Here is a 24,832-nt window from a genome sequence, read left to right on the forward strand (position 1 = left end):
TTTATTTATAAAATGTTTGACCAGGAAATAATACATTGAGAAGCTTATGTTTCTGTTTTTTCTACATTGAGAGTTACCTCTCGTTTTCATGTATGTCCTGGGCACAAAGTTCTGTTGACAAAACATGGTTGCGTTAAATGAACAGAGGTTAAAAGTTATGTTTACAGACATTTCATGGATAGTTAGAGACAATATAATGTATGTTATGGGCATATGTAACCGCCAGAGACATGATTTAAATGGGATATAGCAATTTCCTACAGTAGAATGATTCCCTCTCCTCCCAGTAAGATCACACACCAGGCAGGAGGTATATGCAAACAGGAACTGTCTTTATTGAATACACCACAACACAGCAGTGGTCTGCCCAATCACAGCTTCTCAGGATCAGCTATCCACTTGATGATGGTCCCTGGACCATCACTACAGGTCAGGGCCCCTGCAGCTGTCCTAGCTCTTCCCGACTCTCCTATCAGGAGTCAGGTATAGGTCTACACTCGCTCTCCCCCAAGGGGAAGAGGAACAGGGAAGGCCCCAATCTCAGGCTCTCTGTGTGCAACCTGCATCTCTCAGTGGGGAGAGGCACCACTGAATTTGGGCTGGCACTGCACTTAAATACAGCCAGGAGGAGGGCACCAGGTCTGTCCCACGATTGGACATGCTCAGGCCTGATGGCACCGCCTCCCACTGCCAATCAAGTGCAGCACCAAGGAGTGGGGAAACCCATATTGACTGCTGGCAAGGTCTTCTCTTACCAGGACTTACTGCAATTCACAGGCAGATTAGTAGCCACAGGTGGCATGGCAACATACAGTAAATAAAATAAAAAATCAGTCTTTAATGGTGGCAGAACATTTAATGACTGCAGGAGAGTGCTGATTTTGCTTTCTCAAATCATTAGTTAGGCACAATATTTAGGGAGGGCTTTCAAGGTAGTTTTGGACCAAACCCAATGCAGAGGCATATTCAGCATGCATCTCAAGCGAAAATATATCACTTTACTTTAATTATGCACCATCTACATCCTCCTTTTATTGGAAGAGTTATGTGATACACCTATTCCATTGGAACCTATTCAATTCTGCATCCATGATTCATTTTCCCTACCTTTAGTCACATCTAAGTGACATAAACCTCTCTGTCTAATGCATAAGAGTCTAAAGTCACAGAGAGGCTTATTCTAGATGCAGGTGCATGCAGGGCCGTAGAAAGTTTTCCCTGGGCACAGGATTACAGTTCTGGCCGGCCCCCCACTCCCCCTGTCGGCAGTGTTGCGAGACCCATTTCACACCTCACAAGCCCCCTCTATGTCCCTCCCTCTTCCCATATATTTCTCTCCGTCTCACCTCTCACTCTACTCCCCTCCATCAATTACCCCACGCTCACTCAATCCCTGCCCCCTGCCTCATATGTATTTCTCTCCCTTGCGTCTCACTCTTACTCTCACTCTCACTCACTCTTTTCCTCACTCACCCACTCTCTCCTCTCCCTCCATCAATTACCCCATGCTCACTCATTCCCTCCCCCCTCACACAATTCCCCCCTCACACAATTCCCCCCACAAAATATATACCAAAAAACTTCCCACCCACCAATGCAGAAAACTTTCAACCCCCTAATACATACAAAAATATCCCCATCCCCCAAATATATACAACCTCCACCCCCCCAAAATACATACAAAAAACAACCAACCCAATGCATATAGAAAAAAAGACATATAACATATATATATATATATATATATATATATATATATATATGTGTATATATATATATATATATATATATATGTGTATGTATATATATATATATATTATATACAGGCATACCCCGCATTAACATACGCAATGGGACCGGAGCATGTATGTAAAGTGAAAATGTTCTTAAAGTGAAGCACTCCCTTTTTTCCACTTATCGATACATGTACTGTACTGCAAAAGTCATATACGTGCATAACTGATGTAAATAACACATGTGTAACAGGCTCTATTGTCTCCCCGCTTGCGCACAGCTTCGGTACAGGTAGGGAGCTGGTATTCCTGTTCAGGACGTGCTGACAGGCGCATGCGTGAGCTGCCATTTGCCTATTGAGCGATATGTACTTACTCGCGAGTGTACTTAAAGTGAGTGTCCTTAAACCGGGGTATGCCTGTATATATATATATATTATATATATATAAATATATATATATATATATATATATATATATATATATATATATAAACAATGTAACCCAATGGGAAACAAAAACAGCACTCAGGGAAATAATGCAAAAACAAATATATTGAAGAAAGACAGGCACAAAAATTCCAACGTTTCGGTCCTGTATAGGACCTTCCTCAGGGGCGTGCTAGAGAACAATGCCCATGGAAAACACTTATACCCTCCACCAACCTGTGCAAACAATTAGAAGCAGCTGTTTAGAATTAAAAAGGGATCATATGATCATATGTTTTTGCATTATTACCCTGAGTGCTGTTTTTGTTTCCCATTGGGTTACATTGTTTTTCTATTGAATACTATAGAACATGCACCTACCCTACCCAAGCCAGTGAAGTGCCTACTGATACTACTCTCTCTCTCTCTCTCTCTCTCTCTCTCTCTCTCTCTCTCTCTCTCTCTCTCTCTCCTGACACAATTTTCATAATTTTGGCTCTGTATGCCACCACAATGGATTTGAAATGAAACAACCGAGATGCAATAGAAGTGCAGACTTTCAGCTTTTGAAGGAAACTGCCCTGCCAATTGGAAAAGGGCTGGAGGCCTTGTGACTGGATACACGCACTGCACCCTGCAGCAGACTCCCCGGGAAGCTTTATCACGCACTAGCACTGTTATCTCCAATCTGATAAACGTACAGGCCTGGGAAAACGAAAGAACCGACACACAGACAGTGTTTCAATCCTTACGCCTCAGTTTATTAAGCATAGGGTAAAGATTTTTATACAGAAGAAAGAAAGGTTTGGTTAGAGGCGTAACGTAGGTGTAACCTGGGTGTGGTTTAGATTAGAGGCGTTTTTTATGGGCAGTACATATTAGTGGAATGATTTGGGGGCGTAATTCTCCCTATACAGGCACTGTCTAAATACATAGCTTATTCATTGTCTGTTATCAAAAAACCTTGAATTTCTTCTAGCAACTATGCGAGGTGATCCTGCCTCCCTCAGAGAACCCGTCTTATTTTTACTGACTAAAACAGCAGGAAACTGACAACACAAAAAGTATCTTAGCATAAAAAGTATCTTAGCAAAATCCTGAGCAAAATCCTGAGCAGAGAGGAAATGTAATTTGGCATAAGCTGAATACATTAGAAATTATATTTCAGCAAAAGGCTGACTACAGAATCTTAACAGGTTATGAACAGACAAAATGGATGGTTTAACACAAATGTACTTTCTGGCCTTACCTACTGTCCCTCCTTATTGTTCTCTAAAGGAAAATATCCTTACTTGGTACTCCTCTCTATGACTAGGGCCTTGTAGTGACCAATAGTGTCATATATATAACATTAAACATTTCTACAGATTAGAAAAATGGCTTACGTCTCAATACGTTACATAATTTAAGGTTCAGCTATTTGTGAGAATTGGTGGGGGCTAATTTCTGCTAGGAGCGACTGCACAAACATCCTTCTTGAACGCATCTTTCATACTGCATTTACACAGAATGGCAAAACGGACAAAATAGCTGCTATGGTCAAAATGGATGACTTGTGATCTTTCCTTGTAGTTGACTCACGACCCTTGGTGACCTCCCACCTTCCTTTTATCCAGTCTTCTCAGTCCCCCCATATCCTTAAGAGACAGTCTATTTAAAGAACAGTTAACCATTTCATAGTCCTGCTGGACCAAGATGTCCAAGTTGTGCATAACTTCATTCCTTTCCGGCCATTATATCAGCCCAGTTGATTTCTTCTTCGGTCTCTTCTTCTGGGGGACTGGCGACATCATCACCGTAAAGAGGCATAGCGTTGGTGGGGGTTGCAACGCACTTCTGGATCAGAGTTTACTATACGTAACACATACATAGTGAGTAATGAGTAGGACAGACACACATACAAAAGCATTTGCTAGCTTTGCTCAAAGCAAATCAATCCAACCACCAAGTCCCAATGGTTCCTGAATCTTGGATAAATACACAACATTGCGCTTTAACTAGGGCGCATACATACCCCTCCCTTTGAGGCTAAAATATAGTCTAGAGCTATTCCATTCTGCAGAGCCATTAGTCTAAACTAAACCTATTCTTGGTTAAATGAGTAAATGGCTGTGGTTGTATGATTGAGGATATCCCTGTAAACCTGTCATACAGTAACCCAACTCCTACATTTGGGAATAAGTTCCCCGAAACTTGTTCTTCCCTTAGACTACTTTTTAGCACTTGTGTATTGGGTGTCTCTCTTTTGTTTCCAACTCTACCTGTGAGCAATTAACATAACCGTGTGTTTGACTGATAAAACATTCTCCCACCGGGATATCATTCTGCAGGGAGATTCTATTAATCTATAAATCAAAACAAAATAAACAGAGTTAAACAAATAATACCTTATACTATTTTTGTCATCCTTATGGGATGCCACTTACACAAACATAATGGACCATACATTGTAACTGAAAAATAATAAAAACCTGTACAAATAGTAAAAATTCAAAGTTCATGTGTTGAGGCCTGGACTTTTGCCTGTGACCTTTCTCCCTTGATGATTAGTGGTCAGGGAGTCCTATGCCCATCAAAACACTAATTTGCAGGCGCTTTGTCTTTATTAGCTGTTTGTGCCGAGGCTGGCACTATTTTGACGTGCGTGATGTGTATCCATGATGATAAGCAAACTTTTACTGCAATGCTGGTGGGGAATAGTATTTAAATGGCCTTTTCATCTGGGATGAAGAGCATGCTTGCGTAGAAAATGCTTGACAATTAACCCGTCTCGCGTAGGTGCACTTTCAGCTTTGACCTGTGCCTAGAGAGACTCAAAAAATATATTAGTTGCATGCAATACTTATTAATTGTTTTATTAGCAATAACATGGTCCTTAATTCGTTCCTTTGTACTACTGATAGTCATAAGTCATCCCATAAGTGTCTCATAGGGAGATAATTTATACCTAGAAATAAATTATTGTATTAATATGGTTACTACTGTCTTAGCATCTGCATATAAACAGAGGTATCCCCTATTAATGCTCCTCAAATTTCAAACTAAGCAACCAATGTGGACTTGACTTCGCTACAATCCAAGTTCCTAAGACTTGGTACCTCAGCCTGTGCCAAACCAATTGCTTCCATAATCAACTCTATCCTGTATGCAGGCCATTTCCCTAAGACCTGGAAAACTGCCAGAATTGTCCCAATCTTCAGAAGTGGGGATAAAAACACTGTCTCAAACTACAGATCAATCTCTCTTCTCCCAATACAGACTTGCTCTCATTCATACCTAACTGCCATCTGCCATCTCTCTGATGCAAATGGTGTCAACCTTTTAGTAATTTAATACTAACCTTAAAACTCGCCCCACAAATCAAACATCCCAACAGCCTGCACTCATGGCTATTGTCCCACACCCACAGTCACTCCTGGCTTTCACCTCAAACACTCCACTGTAACTATTCTGCTAAAAATGTGAAATGCCTTGTATATAATGTATATACCCTGCTCACTTATGCAACTGCACTTGCAATAATGCATCACCTGTCCTACTCTATGTCCAGGACACACCCAAAATCGAATAAATGGTTACAAAATTATAAAGTTGGCAGATATGATATATCCCTCAACATACGGACGGCTTGCTACCTGCTTTGCTGTGACATCTGCAAAGGTATTTTTTACCAAGAGCCTGTCAGCCCTGTTAGTATGGCAGCAACCTTTATTACTGCAAGAGCCCTTGGAGTTAACATTGCTTCAAATAAATTCTGAGCCTGCTGTGCATTGTGTATTATTTACAAACATATCAAGTTCTGGACCCTCTATAGGGATCTCAAAGAGTCCTTCAATAACCTATGTATCTCCCCTCCTTTGTTCATATATTATCTATATTCTATGTGAACAAAGATATAAACATAGTTATGAAAACAGTAGTGGCTTAAGTGTTGGTTGCTTGATATATAGCAAAATTAAACTGGCAAATAGATTTATATGTGTAGGGACTATAAAAATATTTACTGCTTGTGTTAAAAGAAAAAGCCTGTAGTAGGTCTTTTAACATCTGTGGCATTATCAATAGTAAACATGTAAATGTAAGAAAAATCCTGAAATCTTAAGCAGAAGATTTCCTTTTAAAATAGACAAATGATTTCGCATAGGACTCCACACTAATTTTTTGTAACTGTTTGCGAAGTGCCGAGCACACGGCCAGATTTTACTTTTAAAGACACTCCGACTTAAAAAAAAATTATTTTCAAAGCTCTTTTTTTCGGGCAAACAGCCAGCTTGTTCCAGGCATTTCGCCAAAAACCTTGAGCAGTACAGACAGCAGATAACGGGTTTCGCCATCTTATACATATTAATTGTTGGATTAATCCCTCGCGCAGGGGATTGGAACATTAGTTTAATGTTAAAAATGAAGCTTCCTACACAGTCCTAAAACTGCATTTTGTATAGCCTTTCAAAAATAAAATAACGGGACTTTTATATAGACGAGGTTAGATGACTTCTAAACACCAAATCTATGCCAACAAGAGCATGCAACATTCTTCCACTCATTCCTCTGAATGCCTTCTGAAAGAAATCTCATACTCTTGCAAACTTCCTTAACTACAAATTTATGCTATCCTGTTTCAACTCTGCCCTCTCTTAAACTAAACAAAACTATTTCTCTCCATTAATCAATCTCTGCAAACATGCAACAGTTATACCATGACTCAAAAACAGCAAGCTTGACCCTACCTGTCTTGTATGGCTTCTTCACTGCTTATTTAACGGAGACAATTCTCACAAAAATAACTGATGACCTCCATGCTGCTAAAGACAGATGTCATTACACTCTGCTCATATTACTCAACCTCTCTGCAGCATTTGCCACCACGGACCACCTTCCACACCACTGTCGGAAGCACCATCATTCATGCAGTAGCCCAAGCACGCTGCTTAGGGGTCATACTTGACTCCTCTTCCTTAATATTACTTTTATGTCTGGATCACTTATTCCATGACCTATTACCTTTACCATTTGCTACCTATATGATTACCACGTGCACCACTCCTGTGAAGCGCTATGCACATTAATGGCGTTACTGTATATACATATATAATATAATATATAATTCAAACAGAACAATGTTTGTGAGCTTTTACCAGCATTTTTAAACAAAAACATTCACAAACATATCCTAATCCTGTAGAAATAAAATTGAAATGTGTTATCTTACTGGTTACACACAATACAGGATACACAACACAAAAACGTCTCTCATATACAGCCAACCAACTTTACAGAAATAACAAACAAACGAGAAAACAGTTCTACATTACCTTGTTCTCATAAATAAACTGCTTAAGCACAGAGCTAGTTACTTTTAATGTGAATGCTGCACATTCTTTAAACTGGAAGGGAGAGGCTGTGCCCCTCTTTTCGTTAAGATAGAAATATAGCAAATGGAAAGAATGTGTCCGGTTTAAAAAGTATTCGCCTGGCCAGGACGAATAAACCTTTCAAACTATCACCAGGGACAGGGCTGAATATACTCGTTCCTTTCTGCTGTGATGTATTTCTATAATTGGTGTACACCTTTTAAAATTTAGATTTCATCATGAGCAACTAATTAAATATCTGCAAATTCATGGATAGCGACCTATACACATATGATAATCAGCATGACCCACAGTATCTTTCACACAAGAAATCATTCAGGAAAAAATTCATCAGGGTTTCAAACAAACATGAGGAAACGTGTTTTTTTTTTTTTTTACAGGGACTTGCACTCTGAACCCCCACGGGCAAAGCAGCAGTTCCCTGCTTCTGACTCTGATAGGGGCACCTCTCTGCCAATGACCAAAATTACCACAGTTAAAACAGGCACCATTATTCTGAGCTATTCTTCCTGATTGATTTCTGGGATCAGCATAAACCATTAGTAGTTTATAGAAAAACAGCTAGATTATGATAAATAATTGCAGATAAGTAATAATAGAATACTTATACTTACACAATATACAAAGGTCGTTCACCCAGATCAGTGATGACAGTCCAGTCGTGCACAAAATTCTCTGGACTTAAACCAGCCAAATTTTGTCAAGGGACTTAAACCCAATCCACAGTCACAATTTAGGTTACTGAATTCCCAGAGGAGGGTGAGACAATGTAAAACTGAATCATATTTACTCACCGCCTTTGTGAATTTGCACTTCTGACACCAAATGTAAATATATAATTCTTTATGCCCATCCGCGACTCTGACTTTTGGTCCGGGGGCATAACCAGTGACTATTATCACTCACAACTAAATTTAGGGGTCTCGTTCAGGATGGGATGAAACTGGTAATATAATACGGATAAAATGTATATAACGTACTTACCCCAGTGAGACCCGATCCCACTTCTTGACACCAGAACTGAAGGAAACTGCCCTGCCAATTGGAAAAGGGCTGGAGGCCTTGTGACTGGATACACACACTGCACCCTGCAGCAGACTCCCCGGGAAGCTTTATCACGCACTAGCACTGTTATCTCCAATCTGATAAACGTACAGGCCCGGGAAACGAAAGAACCGACACACAGACAGTGTTTCAATCCTTCCGCCTCAGTTTATTAAGCATAGGGTAAAGATTTTTATACAGAAGAAAGGTTTGGTTAGAGGCGTAACGTAGGTGTGACCTGGGTGTGGCTTGGGTGTGGTTTAGATTAGAGGCGTTTTTTATGGGCAGTACATATTAGGGGAATGATTTGGGGGCGTAATTCTCCGTATACAGGCACTGTCTAAATACATAGCCTGTTCATTGTCTGTTATCAAAAAACCTTGAATTTCTTCTAGCAACTATGCGAGGTGATCCTGCCTCTCTCAGAGAACCCGTCTTATTGTTTACTTACTAAAACAGCAGGAAACTGACAACACAAAAAGTATCTTAGCATAAAAAGTATCTTAGCAAAATCCTGAGCAAAATCCTGAGCAGAGAGGAAATGTAATTTGGCATAAACTGGGTGTGGCTTGGGTGTGGTTTAGATTAGAGGCATGATTATGGGCAGGACATATTAGTGGAATGATTTTGGGGCGTAATTCTCCTATACAGGCACTGTCTAAATACATACAGTAGCCAGTTCATTGTCTGTTATTGTAAGGCATCCGCTCCTGGCTTTGATTATAACCTTGCAGACTTCTGCAGTTGCAAAAGCTCCCTCAGGCAATCAATGACACATGTGCTGCCTTTCATTGCAGTTCCTGCCCTGTGCTCCATCATTGGAGGAATGCTCACACACCCTTCCCCATTGATTGGATCTCCGCCTTTTATATGTTGGGCTTTGGCTCTGAATCAGAGCGGAGCATAAATCCTTCTCTGGACGTTACTGTCTCTGCCGCAAGCCGCCCAGGCTTGTCTCCTTGTGTACTAACCTCTCTTGTTCTCATCTCTAGTTACTGAGCATCCAGAGGCCTATTCCTGACTCCTGTGCTGAACATTGTTTATCCAGCACTGGTACCTGCTGCATTCTCCCCTAGCAGTGGTTACCCTTCGTTTCCTGAGGCCTGCTGCAAATCTCCATGCAGAGGCCTGCCTTGGACTTCTGTGCTGAAGCGTTGGTTTCCCCGACGCTGCCCCACGGTGTACTTCGGCCAGCCTGCTGTCTCCCCCTGCTGAGACCGGCATCATGGGCCGAGCCCGCTCCTCGCGCAGAAACCACTCCCGCGCTCACGCCCCTAAGCTGAAGCGGGGAACCCCTGACTACCTGTTGCCGAACTCCTGCTTGAATAACGACGATCCTGCCTTCTCCAATCCTGACCCCTACGAACTGCGCACTCCGGATCAGTCTGCGCGGACTAAGGTCAGTGATTATATAACCCCACCTCAGCCCCGCGGTCCGGTCCCGGTTTGTGGCGAGCACAATCGTAACAGTTATCAAAAAACCTTGGATTTCTTCTAGCAACTATGTGAGGTGATCCTGCCTTTCTCAGAGAACCAATCTTATTGTTTACTGACTAAAACAGCAGGAAACTGACAACACAAAAAGTATTTTAGCATAAAAAGTATTTTAGCAAAATCCTGAGCAGAGAGGAAATGTAATTTGACATAAGCTGAATACATTAGAAATTATATTTCAGCAAAAGGCTGACTACAGAATCTTAACAGGTTATGAAAAGACAAAATGGATGGTTTAACACAAATGCACTTTCTGGCCTTACCTACTGTCCCTAACAGCTTTAGTTCAAGGGGTTGAACAAAAATATTGTATGAATCGTTCAGGAATTGCAACCATTTTCACACAGTCCCCTTATTTCAGGGGCTCAAATGTAATTGGACAAATTAACACAATCATAAATAAAATGTTCATTTTTAATACTTTGTCGAGAATCCTTTGCAGGCAATGACTGCTTGAAGTCTGGAACGCATGGACAACACCAAACGCTGGGTTTCCTCCTTTGTGATGCTTTGCCAGGCCTTCACTGCAGCTATCTTCAGTTGTTGTTTGTTCGTGTGTTTACTGCCTTAAGTTTTGTCTTCAGCAAGTGAAATGCATGCTCGATTGGGTTGAGATCAGGTGATTGACTCAGCCATTGCAGAATATTCCACTTCTTTGCCTAAAAAAACTCCTTGGTTGCTTTCGCAGTATGTTTTGGGTCATTGTCCATCTGTAAAGTGAAGCGCCGTCCAATCAACTTTGCTGAATTTGGCTGAATTTGAGCAGACAATATATCCCTATACACTTCAGAATTCATCCGGCTGCTTCTGTCTTCTGTCACATCATCAATTAACACTAGCGACCCAGTGCCATTGTAAGCCATGCATGCCCATGCCATCACACTGCCTCCACCGTGTTTTACAGATGATGTGGTATGCTTCGGATCATGAGCCGTTCCAAGCCTTCTCCATACCTTTTTCTTCCCATCATTCTGGTACAGATTGATCTTAGTTTCATCTGTCCAAAGAATGCTGTTCCAGAACTTAGCTGGCTTTTTTAGATATTGTTTGGCAAAGTCTAATCTGGCCTTTCTATTCTTGAGGTTTATCAATGGTTTGCACCTTATGGTGAACCCTCTGTATTTGCTCTCGTGAAGTCTTCTCTTTATGGTAGACTTGGATAATGATAAGCCTACCTCCTGGAGAGTGTTCTTCACTTGGCTGGATGTTGTGAAGGGGTTTTTCTTTAAAATGGAAAGGATCCTACAATCATCCACCACTGTTGTCTTCCGTGGACATCCAGGCCTTTTTGTGTTGCAGAGCCCACAGTGTGTTCTTTTTTTCTCAGAATGTACCAAACTGTTGATTTGGCCACTACTAATGTTCCTGCTATCTCTCTGATGGATTTTCGTTTTTTTGCAGCCTAAGGATGCCCTGTTTCACTTGCATTGAGAACTCCTTTGATGCATGTTGTGGGTTCACAGCAACAGCTTCCAAATGTGAATGCCCCACCTGGCAATCAACTCCAGACCTCTTACCTGCTTAATTGATGAAATAATGAAGGAATAGCCCACACCTGTCCATGAAACAGCTTTTGAGTCAATTGTCCAATTACTTTTGGTCCCTTGAAAAAGAGGGGGCTACATATTAAAGAGATGTAATTCCTAAACCTTTCCTCCAATTTGGATGTGAATATCCTCAAATTAAAGCGGATAGACTGCACTTTAAGCCCATATTCATGATTTAACTGTAACTTTAATTTATTTTGGTACACAGCAGAAATAACAAAACTTGTATCAGTGTCCAATTATTTCTGGACCGAACTGTATACATACAGGTGTGTGAAAAAGAAAGTACACCCTCTTTGAATTCTATGGTTTTACATATCAGGACATAATAACAATCATCTGTTCCTTAGCAGGTCTTAAAATTAGGTAAATAAAACCTCAGATGAACAACAACACATGACATATTACATTGTGTCATGATTAATTTAACAAAAATAAAGCCAAAATGGAGAAGCTATGTGTGAAAAACTAAGTATACCTTATGATTCAGTAGCTTGTAAAACCACCTTTAGCAGCAATAACTTGAAGTAATAGTTTTCTGTATGGCTTTATCAGTCATTCACATCGTTGTGGAGGAATTTTGGCCCACTCTTCATTACAACGTTGATTCAGTTCATTGAGGTTTGTGGGCATTTGTTTATGCACAGCTCTTTTAAGGTCCAGCCACAGCATTTCAATCGGGTTGAGGTCTGGACATTGACTGGGCCATTGAAACACCTTGATTCTTTTCTTTTTCAGCCATTCTGTTGTAGATTTGCTGGTGTGCTTGGGATCATTGTCCTGTTGCATGACCCAATTTCGACCAAGCATTAGCTGTCAGACAGATGGCCTCACATTTGACTCTAGAATACTTTGGTATACAGAGGAGTTCATGGTTGACTCAATGACTGCAAGGTTCCCAGATGCTGTGGTTGCAAAACAAGCCCAAATCATCACCCCTTCACCACCGTGCTTGACAGTTGGTATGAGGTGTTTGTGCTGATATGCTGTGTTTGATTTTCGCCAAACGTTGCGCTGTGCATTATGACCAAACATCTCCATTTTGGTCTCGTCTGTCCTAAGGACATTGTTCCAGAATAATAATAATATACTTTCTCACTGTAGAATGATGGACTTTAAATTGTTTGGAAATGCCTTATAACCTTCCCAGATTGATGGGCAGCAACAATTGCTTCTCTAAGATCATTGCTGATGTCTTTCCTCCTTGGCATTGTGTTAACACACACCTGAATGCTCCAGATCAGCAAACTGGTAAAACTTCGGCTTTTATAGAGGTGGTCACACTTGCTGATGATCAATTAAAGAACACACAGAAACACCTTGCTCACCATACAGAAGGGGTTAATACAGACGGTGCAAAGGGAAACGAATACGAAAAAACACACAAATAAGTGGCCAAGAGAGGTCACTAAAAGTCCCTATGGGTTGCACTCATTCCATAGTCTAATATATATCCAAAAGTACCAGTTAGATAACTAGTACCAATAGTGAGGGAGTAAATAAGTAGACCAACTGGGAAAAAAAACCACATAATCTAACCTATAACTTAACAAACTAATATGACAACTTTAATACATAATAAAATCAGACGAAATGCATAAAATTACAACTAAATTACAAAAACTAAAAAGCAGCACTTGAACACACTTCGCTCCGGAGGGGGCGGGACATCTTTGACGTCACGTTGGCAATTTGCAATGCTGAAAATGCCGACAGACTCAGCACCCATCCGCCGCTGCAGCCACAGCAGCACCCGCACAGCCACCGCCCCCCTTCCCCCCCTCGCCAGCAGGCAAAATGCAGTCGCCCCGGCGACCGCATTTGTCGAGGATGGCATATATATTGTGACAGAAACCAGGGGTTGGTAATAAACTCCATATACAGGGCTCCCAGGATACTGAACAGTTTCTGTCCTGTCTAAGCTGAACAGGGCAGCCTCGTGGTACAGGCACTCCATTCCACAGTTTGTCTGCTGCCTGTTTTCTGTCACCTGTCATGCTGACTAGAGTTCAGGTATATAAGACCTGTTTCCTGTTTCCTCTGAGCCCCGCCCAAGAGCCTGGAAGGCTGCTGAACTGCAGAGGGGTGAGAAAGCCTCTTTCCCAAATCGCTTCATTCATTCTGTTAGTTTGTCTAAAGACTGCAAAGGTACTTATTTTGTTGGTGGAAGTGGACAAGCCACTTCCAACTCTGAGTCAGGGACATCTAAGTTTAAGTTATCGCTCAGACGAGCAGCTTTTTGTTTGGCTTTGTTTTCTGTTTAAACTGTGGCAGTCTCAGTGCCTGGGACTGAATAAACCAGGCATAGCCTGTTTAAAGGAACAGTACGTGACGTCTCATCATTTAACCTACCCTAAAAGACCGTGTTCTAACAGTCCCGGACAGACGGCGGAGCCCCGGAGTAAGCCGTTTGTCACATATGGTGGAGAATGCAGGCAGAACACTGAAAGGTCTGGGGGTTAAAGAACTTTAAAAAAAAAAAAAAAAAAAGAAGGTTTTTTTTTTTCTCTCTCTCCAAACAAGATGGAAGACGTGGTGAGTGCGCTGGTACGCAATGTCGCTGTCCAGAAAGACGCGAATGAAGCCCAGCAACAGGCGAGTGAAACCCAGCGACAGCTGTTAATAGCCCAGCAAGAGACTAATGCAAACCAGCAAGAGACAAACCGCCTGCTGAGAGAGGAGCAAAAGCGGTTCGCTCAGGGCTTACAGCAGGAACTCGAGATCCTGAGGGGGACTATCAGTAACCTTCCACTGGCAGAGGCAGCCCCAGTTCCGAAAATGACCAGGGCAAGCCACTACCTTCAGAAGATGGGACCCTCGGATGATGTGGAAGCCTATCTTCTCACGTTTGAACGCACGGCACAGAGAGAGGGATGGCCAGAAGCTGAGTGGGCTGGTCTAATCGCACCCTTCCTAAGCGGCGAACCCCAGAAGGCTTACTTTGATCTAGAGCCAGCCGAAGCTAACGTCTATGCAAAATTGAAGTTCGAGATCCTCGCCCGCCTCGGCGTAACCACGGCTGTTCGTGCCCAAAGGTTTCACGCATGGTCCTTCACGATGGATAAAGCCACCCGAAGCCAGATGTATGACCTCATCCACCTCGCCCGGAAGTGGCTACAACCCGAGATCAACTCAGCAAGCCACATCGTGGAACGGTTGGTCATGGACCAGTTCTTGAGGAAACTTCCCTCTGCCTTACGCCGTTGGGTCAGTCGGAGTGACCCCCACAATGCGGATGAGCTTGTGGCCCTTGTAGAAAGGTACAGTGCAGCAGAAGAACACCCGCAACCCACAGTCGTGGAGCAACCCCACTATCCGAGGTTCCAGGACTCTTCCAGAGACGGTAAAAGGGTACCGGGGTTAAGGGGCGCTGAAGAGCGGCGACCACCTTCACGCCGCTCCAGCAACAGTGGTTCGCACACTAAGGGCAATAGCCAACATGGGGAGCCGGGAAAAGGCTCTAAGTGGGACACAGACTATGTACCTAAATGTGTAAATTGTCATGAGAGGGGCCACACAGCAAAAATCTGCCCACTAAATGATGAGCCCATGCAATGCAACAGCGTGGAACCTTATTCGCTGTTGTCCCAATGTATGGGCCCTAGCCCAGAGGACCCCTTGAATAACCATCTGTGGGCATTTGTAAAGGTTAATGGTAAGAGGGTTCGGGCACTTCTTGACTCTGGGAGTATGGTCACACTAGTGTCCGAATACCTATTGCCCATTAAGAAGAAACAGGTAAACAGTTCACAAAGAGTGGCAATTTGTTGTATACATGGGGATAATCATGAATATTCCACTGTTGATGTTTTTTTTGAAACAGAATTTGGTTCTTTAGATTTCAAGGTGGGTGTTGTACCCAAACTGGCACATGATGTGTTAATAGGGACCGACTTTCCCCATTTTCTAAAAATGTGGTCCCCAGCTCAGAATAGCGCCCAGAGTTCAATAGCAGACCATAACGAAGTGTTAGAAGAAACAAATCCTTTCCCTTTTTCAGAAATGGAGGTTGACGAGGGCCCAAATAAGAAGGGGGAAAAGGAGGAGTGCTGTGAAATTCCCTTCCCCATCACTACTTTGGTAGGGAATACCCCAAATCAAGATGTTGATCAGGCACTTACCACCCCAGTACAGGATAAGACCCTCGCTGACCTAGAGGTCAGTCCTGGGAGTTTTAAGAAGGCCCAGTGGGAGGACCCCACATTAGCGGTAGCAAGGGGAAATATACGGGACCAGAATAGTACTCATGGCCAACCAGATAGGTCACTTGCTTACCCCTACTTCGAGGTAGAGAACGACCTAGTATATCGGGTTGATAAAAGAAAATCAGTTACAACTAAACAATTGTTGGTACCACGGACATTCCGTAACGTAGTATTACACCTCGCACATAGTCATCCATTGGGGGGACACCTAGGGGTGGAAAAGACAAAAGAAAAGGTTCTCCGAAGCTTTTATTGGCCTGGGGTTCTGGCAGAAATTACAAACTATTGTTCCTCATGCCCAGAATGTCAGATCACCGCCCCGTTCAAAGCATACCGCAGCCCATTGGTACCCCTTCCCATAATAGAGGTACCATTTGACCGGATTGCTATGGATCTAGTAGGACCCCTAATAAAGTCTGCTAGGGGACATCAGCATATATTGGTAATATTAGATTATGCTACCCGATATCCGGAGGCAGTTCCCCTACGTAGCACCTCTGCTAAAAACATAGCAAAAGAGTTAGTACTTCTGTTTTCCCGGGTCGGAATTCCTAAAGAGATCTTATCTGACCAGGGAACACCATTTATGTCCCAAGTAACAAAAGAGCTATGTAAACTCCTAAAAATCAAGCATCTCAGAACCTCAGTCTATCATCCACAAACAGATGGTTTAGTGGAAAGGTTCAATAAAACCTTAAAGAGCATGTTACGCCGGGCGGTCGCTAAGGATGGGAAAAACTGGGACTGTTTGTTACCATACCTGTTATTTGCCATTAGGGAAGTTCCCCAGTCATCCACAGGCTTCTCCCCGTTTGAACTATTGTATGGCCGACATCCAAGGGGCTTACTGGATATAGCCAAAGAAACTTGGGAACACGAGGTTACCCCTTACAGAAGTGTAATAGAGCATGTTGCCCAAATGCAGGACCGCATTGCTGCAGTCCTACCCATAGTGAGGGAACACATGGAGAAAGCTCAAGAAGCACAAAGGAATACGTATAATAAGGGTGCTAGGGTCAGAATTTTTTTTCCAGGTGATAGGGTACTAGTTCTGGTTCCCACCGTGGAGAGTAAATTCCTTGCTAAATGGCATGGGCCATATGAGGTCTTGGAAAGAGTGGGAGAAGTAAATTATAGGGTAAGGCAGCCAGGTAGGAGGAAACCTGAGCAAATTTACCATATAAACCTACTCAAGCCCTGGAAAGATAGAGAGGTCTTGTTAACCCTAGTACCCCCAGGTCCGTCAGAGAATCAAGAAACTGACCCAGAGGTTAGCATAGCTGAAACACTGTCCGTGCATCAGAAACGAGAGGTCCAGAGTTTAGTGAGAAGGAACAAAGAAATCTTCTCTACACAGCCAGGTAAAACTAACGTAATTAAACATGACATAGTCTCTGAACCGGGGGTCCGAGTTAACCTTAAACCGTACCGAATCCCAGAGGCCAAGAGAGAGGCTATAAGTTTAGAGGTTAAAAAAATGCTAAAACTAGGCGTAATTGAGGAATCCCAAAGTGGGTGGAACAGCCCTATAGTTTTAGTCCCAAAGCCAGACGGTACAACAAGGTTTTGTAATGACTACCGGAAACTAAACGCGGTGTCAAAATTTGATACTTATCCTATGCCCAGGGTGGATGAACTTGTAGAGAGACTGGGCAAAGCCCGATATCTCACAACCCTAGACCTAACAAAAGGGTACTGGCAGGTTCCCCTCACAGAAAGGGCAAAAGAAAAAACAGCCTTCTCAACCCCAGACGGCCTCTTTCAATATAAGGTGCTGCCTTTTGGCTTACATGGAGCTCCCGCCACATTCCAAAGAATGATGGATAAAATTTTAAAACCACATGTTCGGTACGCTGCCGCCTACCTGGATGATGTGGTAATCCATAGTGAAGATAGGCAGTCCCACCTTCCAAAGGTCCAAGCTGTGCTCAACGCAGTTCGGTCTGCTGGACTAACTGCTAACCCCGCTAAATGCACTATTGGTCTGGAGGAGGCCAAGTATCTGGGGTATTCTATTGGTAGAGGGTTACTCAAACCACAAACACTCAAAGTAGAGGCGATACAAAATTGGCCAAGGCCAGTCACAAAAAAACAAGTAAGGACCTTTTTGGGGTTAATTGGCTACTATAGGAGGTTTATTCCCAATTTTGCAACTAAGGCAACCCCACTAACCGACCTCACAAAAGCAAGAGGACCGCTAATGGTAAAGTGGTCCCCCGAAGCCGAACAGGCCTTTAGAAGCCTGAAAGAAGCTCTCTGTGCCCAACCAGTGTTGGTCACACCTGACTTCTCCAAAGAGTTCGTAGTCCAAACCGACGCATCTGAGGTAGGGCTGGGGGCGGTACTCTCCCAGGAGTCTCAAGGGGAGGAGCACCCCATCCTTTATTTAAGTAGGAAACTAAATCCCCAAGAGAAAAATTACTCCATAGTCGAGAAAGAGTGTCTCGCAATAAAGTGGGCTGTAGAGACACTCAAGTATTATCTGTTGGGGAGAAAGTTCCGATTGGTCACAGATCATGCACCCCTTACCTGGATGTGTCAAAATAGGGAGAAGAACGCTAGGGTGACCAGGTGGTTCCTAAGCCTACAGCCCTTTAAATTTTCTGTGGAACACAGGTCGGGGCACAAACATGGCAATGCCGACGGGTTGTCAAGGATGCACTCCCTAATATCCATGGTCGCTCACCCCTCGAGGTCTGAGCTGGGGGGGAGGATATGTGACAGAAACCAGGGGTTGGTAATAAACTCCATATACAGGGCTCCCAGGATACTGAACAGTTTCTGTCCTGTCTAAGCTGAACAGGGCAGCCTCGTGGTACAGGCACTCCATTCCACAGTTTGTCTGCTGCCTGTTTTCTGTCACCTGTCATGCTGATTAGAGTTCAGGTATATAAGACCTGTTTCCTGTTTCCTCTGAGCCCCGCCCAAGAGCCTGGAAGGCTGCTGAACTGCAGAGGGGTGAGAAAGCCTCTTTCCCAAATCGCTTCATTCATTCTGTTAGTTTGTCTAAAGACTGCAAAGGTACTTATTTTGTTGGTGGAAGTGGACAAGCCACTTCCAACTCTGAGTCAGGGACATCTAAGTTTAAGTTATCGCTCAGACGAGCAGCTTTTTGTTTGGCTTTGTTTTCTGTTTAAACTGTGGCAGTCTCAGTGCCTGGGACTGAATAAACCAGGCATAGCCTGTTTAAAGGAACAGTACGTGACGTCTCATCATTTAACCTACCCTAAAAGACCGTGTTCTAACAGTCCCGGACAGACGGCGGAGCCCCGGAGTAAGCCGTTTGTCACAATATATATACACATATACAGTGGTCGACAAATCACCAAAAAATCTACTCGCCGAACAAAAAAATCTACTCACCACCTAGTACCAAACGTGTGCTGCCTGGGCCAATAGGAGCTCGCCACGATGTTAAACCCACTCGCCCGGAGCGTGCAGATGTATAGGTTTATCGAACATTGCACATATATATATATATATACACACACACATATATATATATATATACACACACACACACACACACACACACACACACACACACACACACACACACACACACACACACACACACACACACACCCTCCACCGTATAGCATATAGCATATACAAATATTACTTGTGAGCACATTCACATGTAGGCAGGTCTGCAACCCTGCCTTTCACCATTATCACCTAGCATACAGCGCTTCCACTGCAGCAAGGGATTCTATGACATGCAAATGAGCACACAGCGCCACCTTTTGTCTCAAGACCACATTACGGTGGAGGGTTTTTAGTCACCTTTTCACCTACCATAACTTAAATAATGTGTGGTGAAGACCTACTCATGTCTCAAGTTGCAAAGCCAGTACAACCAACCTCACACTGATGAGACCCACAAGGTCGAAAAAGTGACAGAGTGGGTTTATTGGCTTTACATCTCATCCCAGGCTATGTTTAAAAGCTGTGTTTAAAGCAGCATGCATTGGCTTAAGGGTTTAACCAGAGCCCCGGAACGCGCCGGCAGTGGAAGCTCGGCGACATGGGACAGAGAGAGGAAAGGTCCTGCAGGCAGCCAAGAGTTGGGGCTCGGCTGCAACGGGCAGCAGGGCCTGGCCAGAGGTCAGGGGAAATTTGCAGCTCTGGCCGGCCGGCCAGTCGGGCCCCGCTCCCCCCAGCTAGCAGGCCCGGTACACCAGCCCGCCTGTCCCCCCCCCCCTCTCGGCAGCCCTGGGTGCATGCAAAAAAAAAGTGACACATAGCGTAGGGTGACCAGACGCTCCAGTTTTGCGAGGACAGTCATGCTTTTTAGGCTTCTGACACGACTTTTTGGGGTGCTGTCCCGGTTTTCTATACCGCTGGCCGCGCATGTGCGATCGGCGCTTGCCGGCTGCTCGTTCGCAATCAACAAGCTCCGTTCGTGCATGCGCATGAACAACCGGCAAACGCCGATTGCGCATGCGCGGCGGCAGGCGCTATTCGCTCATGCTCAGTCGGCACTCGCCGTTCGCCGACTGCGCATGCGTGACATATGTAATGGTTTTTGCCAGGACAAATATGGTCACCCTAACATAGTGTCAAATTTTTATTTTTTTTACATTATAACATATTACATCTCCGTTATAGTTTTGCAGCATTTTATGTGGAAATACTGGGTGTCCTTTTACAGACCCTCCAACATTTTGTATAAAATAGGTACCACTGTTGTTCCACTACTCACAGAGTCATGTTCCGGGCGTTGGTGCACTCCCGTATTCGGGCAGAGTACTCGTACGCCGAGTCTACTGGGACGGTTTCAGAGTTTGCCTCCCAGTGGGCGTTAGGCGGGGTGCTTTGCTCGGTATCCACCAATCAGGGTTCTTCAGATTTAACCCTTCTGTTTTAAGTGCACTTCATCAGTGCACTTGTTGGGTTCATTTCATTTTTGTTTGACTGGTTTATCTTTGTTCTACTTGGTAACAAGTAGAATTGCTGTTCAACTGAATTGGCCGGCTTTGCCGGCCAATCAGTTTCAAACCAGATCAAAATAGAATCCACTACTCACAGAAGTCCCATAACCTGCGCAGTTTAACCACACACAAGAAACTGTGAAATAGGCACAGCTGGTCTCACATGAGCCAAACACATGTAGCGTGCCTGTTGCATAGGTGCAGTTGGAGGGTGCAGACAGCTACATATTCTGAACACATCCAGCAACACTCTGAGCTCATCCATCGCGTGCTGCCCCAGCAGGAGGGTGTGAGCCACCTTGACCCTCCCCCTGGTCTGATCCCTCATGCATGCAGCCCCTCCCTGAAGCATCAGCACATGTTTACAGATTGGGAGCCTGTGGGAATGTTGCAAGCTTTGCAGTTTTCTTTCCACCGGGGCTTTTATTATCAGCATGATGCTCGGTTATTTGCTGTCTCCTTTGCAGGGAGGCTTGTCCTCACGTCAGATGGCCCAGGCTGCTTGATTGGTGGAGCTGAGTGTATGGAGGGGGGCGTGGTGACAGCGCTGGTCTCCCAGTGCTTTAGTACAAAGTGATCAGCAGGTGCCAGGCATTGGGGGCAAGTGCTGCACAAAGTGCAGGAGGGGAGGGGGGACACGGGTGCGCATCCTTCCTGGCAAATCTTGCAACCCTGGTGTGCAAAACCTGATCCGTCTATAAGGGAGGGAGCTTTGTAATATCCATATACCTCTAACACTATTAATTGGGGAGAGAAGCAGAAAAGTTGCAAGCACAATGCAGAGCTGTGCAAAGTGGTGGGGTGTGCTGTGCAGGTCAGTTAGGCTGCAGCAGCAGGGCTGCAGAGGTGTGGGATGCAGCAGGAGGTCTGCATGGCACAGAGCAGAGGGGGTGAGGAGCAGCAGCAGCAGCAGCCGGGCTGCAGCAGGGGCTGCGCTGTCCCCATCCTCCTGCACCCCCAGCTCCCCCCGGCAGATTGAGCTGCTCTTCCCCCGGCACGATGACTTCTCAGAGAGACACATTGGACCCGGGGACAAGGAGAAGCGGGAGATGCTGCGCACTGTTGGGGTGGAGGTGAGTGCAGGGACTATCGCATCTGTGTGTGAGCAGACACAAACTATATTGAAAGCTCTTTATGTACAGTTGATATATACTTTTGTCTAGTTATTTAATATATGTATAATTTGTTTTTATATATATATATATATATATATATATATATATATATATATATATATATATATATACATACACATACACACACACATACACATACACATATACACACACACACACACTTTTAGAAAGGTGTACATTGTTGTGCACAATCATGTAAATGTATATAGGTTTTTTTTGTTTTTTTTAAGATGTAAACAACCAACGTTTATTGTCTTCCTGCTTGGAGTGCTAAATTAGGCAGTCATTTGTTATAATGCTGCATAATAATTTGCCTATTTAACATAACTTATGGCGATCACATGTTCACATCCTCCAGGGCACCCCTGGGGAGGGTTAGATGAGGTGCTGCAAGTGTTCATAAGAAGCCCCACTGTGAGTTCTTGTGCACTCTTTCCATGCAGCAACATAATATCTTTAATCTTCAAAATCCCATATGTAAGATGTGTTGGATAGTAAGGGAAGGGTTAATGATCACTGACCGGATTGCAAATAAGCATTAAGGCTCCTTAGCAAGAAAATAAGGATTGAAATGTTTGATTACCTCCATCCCCCTTCCCCCCCCCCCCCCCCAAATCCACTCCCCCCCCCCCGGCTTGTGTGATTACTCGGTGGGTACAGACAGAGTAATAATCCTTAATTCTTTGTGGGTTGTGTGGTAAAGCATCTGATTAGCACAGCACATAACATACAGTATTAATGTATAGTTGTCATCTCCCCAGAGACGGTTTACACTTTACAGGGGAACAGATTGTTCTATAAAAAATAAAGCACATGCAGACTTTTGTTGTTGTGATACATGGAGTCTTGCAGATGTTTGCAAAGGAGATACCAAAAATTAAAGAAGTCTGTGTGTGCCCTTGTGATGTAGGCAGCAGCTGCCTCTTTTTGGCATGTCTGAGTCTGGCGTGTGATGGAGCTTCTCACCATTGAATGCTTTGTGTTTCCTCAACAGAGTATTGATGAGCTGATTGATAAGACAGTTCCTGCTAGCATCCGGCTGCTAAGACCCCTGAAGATGGATGATCAAGTTTGTAAGTCTGTTTACTTGTGACTGACCGAGATCTCGTAACTAAACCTGCTTTTAAGCCCTGTGACCGCATGCCATCACTGTGCATGGTGACAACTGTGTTTTGATTCATTTTATACAGGGGACAAACTGCTATTTATGCTACCCTCTTTCTATGACAAACTTGGCTAAGTGTCGTAATATACCACGGTATCATGATTCCCTGGTTGATAACTGACTCGTCTAACCTGTTACAAAAATATAGAAGAGTTGTATGTTTATGTATAACCATCTCCTAATATCATCTTTCCTTACGATTGTCTTTATTTAAAGTAATCTGTACAGTGTACCATTGATTTGTCGCACGCTATCGAAGTCATTGGGAGTTTCTGTACGACCCTGCCCTGATCGGCACTATCACAATTGAATGAAAAGGTGAACCAGCACACAAGCTGTAAGCAGCTTTACAAGTGCAGTTTATTGCCTCCATTTTGCTGTTTTGCATTCCAGCCAGGCATTGGTATCTGTAATCTGCATACAGAAAAATCAAAAAGTAAATCCATGAGAATATCATGCATGCCTGTGCGTCTTCAAGCCAATAATAGTGAAAATTAATTGCAGAGCTGTCGCATCCAACTCTTTAAACCGCAATCTCCCTAAACCTTTCAGCATCAGTGGTCTCAGACTTGAGTAGTCCCACCAACATTATTTTTTTTTTTTAATGTGGCCAGTTCATTGTTCACTGACATACTACAGTTTAATCACTGGTTTGCTCTTTAGTAACTTCTGCCCCCTTAGGTTTTCTGGTTTTAACTAAAAACCACACGGCAGAAACATCACCACCTGCTCATTTTGCACTGTCTGTTAAAAACAATACAAATTTGGAAGTGACCCATTTCCTATTGCGTTCCTCCTCTTGTAACATCCCAGGCATAGATCGGAGAAAGCTCAATTGGGTTATGGAAACGGGGTACAAAAAGTGCACCAATAATCAATCGCCAAACGCGAACGAGTCAATTCTTTTAGTTGATGACATGGATATATAATTTATTTTATATGAAAATCCTGGAAAAATAAACATTATTTTTCATATTTATTTATCCCACCCCGATCCAGAAAACTGGAATCCAGACACACACCGCTCATTGCTATTTGCTTGCAAACTTTAGACCCTGGAGCTTCTGTCAAGTTCAGGGCCAGTTTAATCTGGTTAGTTCGGGATGACATCAGAGAATAGCAGCAGCAGCAGGAGCAGGCAGAGCAGGGAAAGTGATTCAATAGCATGATCCTGCTCTCTGAGAGTAATACTTGCTGTAAAATTCATATTTTTTCCTCGTATTCGTTTCAGTTGAACGTAAAAAAAAAAAAAAAAATCCCCTTCTAATACCGTGAAAACAACATTTTTTTTTTTGATTTGTCGGATTTTTGAAGCACTCTCTAATCTGTGTATTTTACAGAATATTCTTGTGTTTGTTTGATAAAACTTAAAGGCTCATTCCGCACAGATGTATTTTTTGTTTGTTTTTACACTCTTGGTTCAGGACCTATACACATTTTTAATTAGTGGGTAACTGGGAGGTTAAAATGAAGTTCTCCCCAGAGCTCATTGTAGTCAATAGGTTTCCACGGTAACCTAAAGATTAAGAAAAATCATGTTTCTGCATTACAAATGATTAAACAAATAGAGTGGGATATGCTCAGGGGGCAAGATCCCAATGTTGTATGAGGTAAACTTTTATAGGCTTCTAGAGGAGATTGCGGCTTTAGCCCTTTGGGCACCAGAGAGGGTCCATGGCGCCACGGCTCCTCTGGCAAACCTCAGAAGGATCACGGATCAAGGATCATGTAAGAGGTGTCCTCTTCCATTTTCCTGCGTTACAGATGGTGTATG

General features: G+C 43.5%; 1 protein-coding gene across 1 annotated transcript in view; it reads left to right on the forward strand.

The window, feature by feature from the left end:
• Nucleotides 1-21,324: 21,324 nt before the first annotated feature.
• The window catches only part of GLDC (glycine decarboxylase), a 64,821-nt gene continuing 61,313 nt past the window's right edge, over nucleotides 21,325-24,832 (forward strand). The window contains exons 1-2 of the mRNA XM_075596512.1: nucleotides 21,325-21,830; nucleotides 22,888-22,966. Of these exons, the coding sequence (XP_075452627.1) occupies nucleotides 21,534-21,830; nucleotides 22,888-22,966 (376 nt within the window). The 5' untranslated portion in view covers nucleotides 21,325-21,533. The remainder of the gene's footprint in view (nucleotides 21,831-22,887; nucleotides 22,967-24,832) is intronic.

This window comes from Ascaphus truei, chromosome 1 (assembly GCF_040206685.1).
Source record: "Ascaphus truei isolate aAscTru1 chromosome 1, aAscTru1.hap1, whole genome shotgun sequence".
Classification (NCBI taxonomy): Eukaryota; Metazoa; Chordata; class Amphibia; order Anura; family Ascaphidae; genus Ascaphus; species Ascaphus truei.